The sequence below is a fragment of the Coloeus monedula genome, assembly GCF_965178545.1.
Source record: "Coloeus monedula genome assembly, chromosome: 10".
Classification (NCBI taxonomy): domain Eukaryota; kingdom Metazoa; phylum Chordata; class Aves; order Passeriformes; family Corvidae; genus Coloeus; species Coloeus monedula.
The window spans coordinates 25,746,719-25,754,724 of NC_138790.1; the positions used below are offsets into that span (position 1 = coordinate 25,746,719).

Below are 8,006 nucleotides of genomic sequence, written 5' to 3' on the forward strand. Positions count from 1 at the left end.
AGCTCAGTTGTGGGAGCTGTGGTCTTTCATTAGGCTTGTATGTGAAGTACATACATTAAGTATGACCATGCAGAATACTCTCCTCAAGAATGTTATTTGCACGCCTGAGCCCCAAGATAACCATTCATTATTTGCTTGATACCACAGATAGATTAAAATCAAGGAAATGTGATTATGATATGAATATTTTGTTATTTTATCTCTAATCCAGGTGAATTGATACCTATACGAATACAGGTAACACATGGTGTACTTTTCATTACTGCTCAGTGTTGCTGTGACAAACCAGTGTTTGGCTTTGTTCTTACTGTCACTTGTTTACTCAGTTCCTACCTGCCACCAAGAATGTAGAGCTTCATATCAATTACTTGTAATGATTAATCTTATTGTAGTACTCCTGATTGTCAGCTGTTGCTTTAATAGCTTACAAATAAACTAATATAGTCTGGCATAACAACCAGTGACCTGGGGAGGATTCAGGAGCAACACAATGTGCTTACCTAGGTAAGAAACAGAGATCAAAATCCCCTGTTCCATCAGGCCATGCTGCCTGAGCTCATGGAAGTTAGTAGAGTGTGTCAGCTTACCCAAAAAATGCTCAAATGTACAGATTGCATGGTATCTTCCTGTGCTACACGGCAATGGGTCTCACAAATCCATGGATAACACTGCCATGCAGTTACTGGTATCTTACCCTGGTAACCAATGACTTCTCATTACATTTTTTCTTCTTTATTTATTCATTATTTTACTATATTTTTTCTCTTCTGGTCATTTATTTGCAGCTCTTCTCTCAAATGAACAATCAATCCTGTCAGCATCTTCCTTTTATCCCTTTCCAGCGATTAAATGCTGTTAAAGCTTTTAACAGAAGCATAAAAGAGCAAAATTTTTCTGTTTCATTAATTTAGGCACTTCTTGCTACATTATGCCTCATTTCTCCGAACTTTTCCTGCTTTTTCTTTTGGAGTTCATTCATCATCACATAGTCTGTCTGAACTTCCTTCTAGCAATGTGTACTTAGCTGAAAATGAGCATCATCAGAGATTAAAAACAATCCACTAGAGAACTAATTGGATCATTTTCCAAACCACAGCATGAGCTTTCATGGTGGGAGAAGAACACCTTGGAAGTGGAATGCAAAGACAGTGACGGCCACCTGAAATAAACCTTAAGTTTGGCCCATGCTGATGACAGTATGCAGTTCCTGGGATCTGGGGCTTTCCCAGGGTGACCCCAGCAGGGCTGAGGTGTGCGGCAACGACCCAAGCTGCTAAAATGAGACCTGAAACCAGTAGTCCCATGGAAGTAAGGAAACCAATATACTGACTTTCCTGCGCTGTTTCTGGTATATCTGCAAGTCTAAATGGTGTCTACGGATCAGAACCTTTTGGGAGCCTCCCATGGGATGCTGTGTTCCTGGGATTCTTTAACAACTGCACTTAAATTCCATACACTTTTGCTTGCAAGCACATACATTTGTCTTGCATGTTGACTGTCAAATCCTTTGTGACTCCTCACCCCCTTCCCAGGGCTGAACTTTCTTAGGCTCCATAGGGGCCAGTCATGATGTAGAGAACCTACATAAGAGTTATGTGTTCCTTGTGACAAAAGATAACCCAGAGCCATTGGGATGTTTGTGATGCTTCTCATGGGAGGCTACCAAGGCTGAACAACAGGCATGGGGTTTGCTCAGGAAGCTCAGGTCACAGTGGGGTGCTGGGAAAGGAGCCATGGCATGAGCTTCTCTTTTAGGTGCCTTGGCACCCTCTGTGACCGGGCCACAGCCTTTCTGAACTCAGTTATCCTACAGGGCTGGAGAAAGCAAAAGAGGAATGAACAACTGCCCCAAGGTCACACCAAGAGAAGGATTGCTGGAGTCCCATCTTAGAAGGTTCCCAGAAAAACATAACCAAAAGAGTCCTGTTGTGGGGGTGTTCAGACACAACAGGTGATCCTCCTTTGGCAGAGTTGGGATCTCCTCCTGCATTGGAGAGGACTCTGTAAGGGCATGAAGAGCTGTCAGCTGAGGCTGGAAAGGGGCAGAAAAGGAGAAAGAAGAGCTAGCACAGAGCCCCTGTGAAATCTGTGTTGGCACAGACAGGTAAATGCTCCTTTCTTCTGAGGGCCAAGAGAGGCTGCTCCTGAGCCTAGGACTGAGGTGGAGGAAGTGTTATAAACAGGGATATTTAATGTCTCTAAGCTAAAACAGGGTAGCTTTAGACTGGGTATTGGGAAGAAATTGTTCCTGGGAGGGCGGGCAAGCCCTGGCACAGGGTGCCCAGAGCAGCTGTGGCTGCCTCTGGATCCCTGGAAGTGTCCAAGGCCAGGTTGGACAGGGCTTGGAGTAACCTGGGATAGTGGACGGTGTCCCTGCCCATGGCAGGGGGTTGAAATGAGATGAGCTTTAAGGTCCTTTCCAGGCCAAACCCTTCTGTGATTCTATCATTCCATGATTTAGAAATAAATTAGGCAAAAAAGGGAAGCAGCATTAATTGCTCTGGAAGAGAAAACAGAAAGGCCAAGAGGACCAGAGGTGAGGGGAAAGGGAAGGCAGGGATAACAACCCTTTCACCTACTCTGAGTGGATACAGAATGTGGGACTCAGCATTTCCCTGATGCTTTGTAGCAGCTTTCCAGTAGAGTTCAGATCAGGATGTAAACAAGAATTCGTATGCACTTGTTACTGAAGGATGAAGGAGCTTGTCAGACTATAACATTCGGAATCTTTTGGACATGGAGGATGACTGCAAGATTGACAATATCATAGCACAAGATTTTACTTTTGTAGAAGAACTATGCTAAGAAAATCACGTGGGGTAGCAGAGCACATGCTTCTATGTGCCATACTTGTCTGCAGTTAGATGGGAGCATTCCATGGTAATAATTTTGTTTAAAAACACATAAATGAATTTAAAACATATGTATTTTCATTCTTACCTGATTTGATACAGTCTGGTGTCTTGCAAACCCCATCTAAAAGAGAATAGTCATATTCTTAATTCTTTACTCAATGTCAATATAATAAAATCTACTGTAAATATTTTCATTGACAGTCAATTTAATTGTAGTGTACATTAAGATAAATAGGAACAGACACCTTACACTCAGTAAGGGAATATTTATAGGGTCAGGCTCTCAAAATATCATCATCTTCAACCCTTTAGGGTCATTCAGTACTAGTCACTCATCATGTGGAATTTTTGTAGTCATAAGAGGAAAATGTCCTATCAATTGGAAGTGGGCAAAATACTATTTTTATAACAAAGAAGCAATTTAGAGGAAAATAGCACAAGGACTGGAGAGAATTACAAAGCCAGTTTGAATTTAGCAATACTTTACAATGACAAAAGGACTTTCAAGGAATTATATGAAAATTCTGAGACATTCACTTTGAAGTCTTCTAATAATAAAAATACAGGATTCAGGAACATGAAAATATTTCCTTTTGAGACTTTGGAAATAAAACTCTTTTTTCCCCGCAGGGGCATTTTCCCATCCCATAAGTGAACTACACATCAGTAAAAAGCTTAAACAAAACTATTAAGTACTTCAAAATCAAACAAAGCACTTAATTCCCAATAAAGGAAACATTCTAGTTTGACCCTAGATGGAAATTTTAGCTTCTCTGTATTATCTTTTCCAAAAATTATCAGGATATTTACCCCTGAATGAAATTATCTTGCTCTGGCTGCTGAAGCACAAAACCTCTCAGGATGACTACACTCTCTGAGAGTCCTTACTGCAACAGCCTGAAATAACAGGATTTTCATACATCTACAGAAAAAACACAAAGGAGACCTGGAGTTTGGTTTTCTTCAGCAATGTTGTAATTTGTTGGGATTTTTGCCTACTGAAGCATTAATTACAAACAGAAGTATTCTGAAGTCAGAACAAGCAGATGGTTTGTGTTTACCACAACTTTGCATGAACAAATGGGTTTACCCAGTCCCAGTTGGAAACACGCAGTTTCTGAGTTTTTCCAGCAACAAGACGTGTGGATGCAGCTCCACGTTTCAGCCAACATCCTAAACCCCTTCCCTGTTCCCGTGTATCTGTGCATGCAGTCAGTCCCTGTGTACTCACCGTCATATGTGGCATACAGGGCAATCATGGTGATGGCCACAATGGCCAGCAGCACCACGACCACAGCCAGCCCTATTTCCAGGCCACTCCATCCCAGTTTCTTCTTCGGTTTTGGAGTATTCATTTCAGTTATATCCATCTGGCTTTCTGACTTGCCCATAACCCAGCGTCTGGAATGGAAAAGGGAATATTCACTGAGCACTTACCCTGAGTCATAGCTTGAAACCGGCTCCTCAATTGCACTGTAACAAAGGTGTTTTCTAGGAGAGTTTTCCAATTATTTGTAATACTACTGGGCTGTCAGTCAGGAAATGAAGAATCCTGCCCTCTGCCAGGCCTGGGCATGCACACACACACACACACACACACACGTACCATGCACTTCGTGTCATGGATGGAGAGCAGAAGAGTGGAGTTCCTTCACTTGGAGGAGCTTCCTTCACACCACACAGAAAAGGAAGGCCAACAAACCAAAACCTATTTTTAAAATGTACCCGTGAGGTTTAATCTTGTGTGGAGGTACAGGAGTTCACAAGCAGTAAAAAGCAAGTCTCTTTGCTTGAATAAAAATTAACTTAACCTGCCAATTACTTATCTAATGCCAAAGGTCAAAATATGCCATTGTGCTTCGCTGTCACTTCTAAAATATTATGTAAGCAGTTCTTGACTACAGCTTTACAGCTGGCTCTAAAAATAGAAAAAAAAAATCAGGCTCTGCTGGGAGCCTGTCAAATTCACACTGAAGACAGGGAGTCTTCACAGTAATTTTTAAAGAACTGCAAGCAGGCCTGTCTTTGGAGGTTAGAGCACTGGGAAACAGGAGTCACGCAATGCCGGTGGCAGCGAGCTCACGCTCGCTCGTGCAGCTCATGCAGTACGTTTGGAGATTGTCCCTCTGTTGCTCTTCAGAGGTAACTGGGCCACCTTTGCAGTGCTGCTGGTGGCAGCTCTGTGCTCTCCCTTCACCTGCTCCTACTTATCCAGGGCCAGACTTTCCTCCACCAACCGAGATTCCAGTCCCTACACACACACCAATGTATTTCTCAGTATTTCACAATGAAAATCCCTCACAGCATTTCCTGGGGCTCTATACATCCACAGGCAGTGCACACCCTTTCCATTTAATGGGAAAGAACATGAGAATTTCACTGGGATAAATAACGAGAACACTACATTCACCAGACCCCTCACACAAAGGTCACCCTTCCTTAAGTCAGTGAGGGACCCTTCTCAGGCTCTGCATCCAGTTAAGTCTAAGACTCGGAACTTCATGATTTTAAACTGGCTTAGCTGTATTGCTGACTTGTGTTCATCCCAACTCAAACTCTCCTCAAACTGCTGCAATCTCTCACATCTCCAGTCTTTGCTTTTCCACTGGACCTCCCTCTTCTGCCCAATTCACACTCCTTAGTTCCCAATAATCTCTTCCTCCCTCTGATGTCCACCTCCCCTAGAATGCGGACCCTCTGCTGCAAAAACAGGTCACTAAAGTGTATGTTTACCAATAAACTGAAGATGTCAAATAACCCAGTATTACAGATGTAAGTAAAGAGAGATTTTGTGTCCCATGGGTTTACCAACACTTGTCCCGGTGGCTCACTGAACATTCTCACACTGTTCCTCTACATAAACAAGAGGACATTTTATTTTTGCGTTTCTCATCTGCTCTTCTGTTGCTACTCCCGGGACTTCAAGATTCAGGAGGTGACTGGCTGTGCCAGAATTGCAGCTCTTCCGTGGCTCAGGAGGCTGGAATCCTGAGGTCGGCCCAGCCTCTGTCTTTCTGCACCTACAGGGACCATCAGAACTACTTTCACGTGCCTCATGAGCTGCTTTTTTCTCTGAAGAACAGGATTTTTGGTCAAATGAGCCAGTGGTTTCTCAGGCACAGGACTGAAATCCCACTGAACTGTGCAAAGGAATGAGAAATCTGCCCTGCATTAACTATGAGCTAAAACTTCATAGGTAATAAAAAAGCAAATTAACCATTATCCCCTTCTCACTTCCAGTCATTATAAGCAGCAAAAAAATGTTATTTATATGGGCTAAATACTGCCGAGTCTCCAGAATCCTCTGAGTACTTGGAGCCTCATTGAAGCAATGATGCTTATCTCCTGACTCTGGTGGTGACTTTGAGCACTGAAAACAGCTCCACAGAGCAGCAGGAAACACTGTACCTTTCATGTGCAAATACGTTCTTTGCAGTCATCTAAGTTTTTCCAAGCGAGCTAATCTTTCTGTTCCTGCAGGAGCGCTCCTCGTGTCTAAAGGCATCTGAGTAATTTTTACTTCTAGTTATTTAGAGAGTTGAGCCCATCTGCATTAACCACCAGGTAAAAGCTGCTTTATGTGCTACTGCAAGCACAGCGAAACTGTAGGAATAATTTCAGCAGATACAAGCCTCGGTATTGTGGTTTTCTTATGCTTCTCTTGGTGCTTATGTGATCCCCTCTGCTCTGCCTGCTGAAGCTTAGACACCACAGAGAGCTGAAGATGTTTCGACGGATCCTGGTCTAGACGGCACAGGGAGTTAATTAATGCATTGGCTTCTGGTTTTGGGATGGGTTTGTTAAAATCGGTTTGTGCTTATTTGGTTCCCAGCGTCGCCTGACAGAAAATGCAGCACGTCACGGGAATACTTTAGTATTTTTTCACTAACTCGTGCAGCCTGTCCCGTGCCGGCCGGGCGGTGCCACGGGGCATCGCCGGGCAGCCTTCGGAGGCTGAACCTCTTCCGCCGCACGGAGCCCGGCACGGTCCCGGAGCCCGGCACGGTCCCGGAGCCCGGCACGGTCCCGGAGCCCGGCACAGCCCCGCCGCCCTCCGAGCGCGCCTCCGGCCCCCGGGGAGGCGCCTTGGGCCGGGCCGGGCCGCCCTGGGCGGGGAGGGCGCTCGGCTCCCGCCGCAGCCGCTGCCCGCCGAGGGTGGCTCGGGGCGCTGCCCGCGGGGTGCTTGCCCCGGCCGAACCCGGCCCGCGGCCCCCCGAGGGTGAGCTGGCCCCAGACCCAGCGTCCCGGCTTAGGGAGCACCGCTCCCGGCTGGGAGCTCCCGGCTTAGGGAGCCGCGCGGGGTCCCGTCCGCCCGCCCGTCCGTCCCGCCCCGCTCCCGCAGCCCCGTTCCGCACTCACCCGCTGGCGCTCGCAGGGGTCCGGCCGCGGGGCCGCCTCGCACATCCCCGGGCGGCGCCGGGCGGAGGCGGCGGGGGCGCCCCGAGCCGGCGGGTCCGCGCCCGCGGGTCCCGGGGGGAGGCGGCGCAGGCTCGGCTCGGGCTCGGCTCGGGCTCAGGCTGGCGGGGCTGTGGTGGGCGGCCGCCGGCGGGGCTCAGCGCCCGCGGGCAGCGGTGGGGCCGCGGGGCGCCCGCATCGCCGGGTCATCAGAGCCCGGGGCGCTCCCCGCTGCCCGCGCCCGCCGCTCGCCGCCGCCGATCAAAGGAGCCCTTGTCCGCCGGCCGCCGGACGAGCAGTTCTCCGGCTGACCTGAAGGCTTCTTCCTCTTCGCGATCATAAAAATGGGATGGGGCAGGAAACAAACAAACAAGCCCCCCCGCCCCGCCGAAGCACGCTGTGCACCTCGCCAAGCCTCCCCCGGCGCCGGGGCAGCGGCGGGGGCAGGAGCGGCGGCGCGGGGCCGGGCGGGGCGGAGGAGCGCCGTGTCCGATGGAGCGGCCCCTGCACCTGCCCGCCCGCGCCGGCTTCTCATTTCTCCCCAGGCGGTTCAGGAGAAGGAGGGAGAGGATGCACGGGGAATGTTAGCGGCTGCATGTCTGAGTCTCGGTGCCTGCTTCCATGCACACTCATCGCCTTTGTCAAATTAATGCAGTCACATACGCTTTGCAAGATCTTACATCCTCGTTCACCGAGTGATTTCTCCTCGGGAGGGAGATAGCTGTGACTTCTTGCACGGAGAGGCAGCTCTGAGCT

At 48.1% G+C, this 8,006-nt stretch overlaps 1 protein-coding gene across 1 annotated transcript in view; it reads right to left on the reverse strand.

Annotated features, from left to right (window-relative positions):
• The window catches only part of MME (membrane metalloendopeptidase), a 31,484-nt gene extending 23,877 nt beyond the window's left edge, over nucleotides 1–7,607 (reverse strand). Inside the window, exons 1-3 of the mRNA XM_082287734.1 lie at nucleotides 7,215–7,607; nucleotides 4,087–4,256; nucleotides 2,941–2,976 (exon numbers count right to left, since the gene is read on the reverse strand). Coding sequence (XP_082143860.1) covers nucleotides 2,941–2,976; nucleotides 4,087–4,246 — 196 coding nt within the window. The 5' untranslated portion in view covers nucleotides 4,247–4,256; nucleotides 7,215–7,607. The remainder of the gene's footprint in view (nucleotides 1–2,940; nucleotides 2,977–4,086; nucleotides 4,257–7,214) is intronic.
• Between the last annotated feature and the right edge of the window lie 399 nt (nucleotides 7,608–8,006).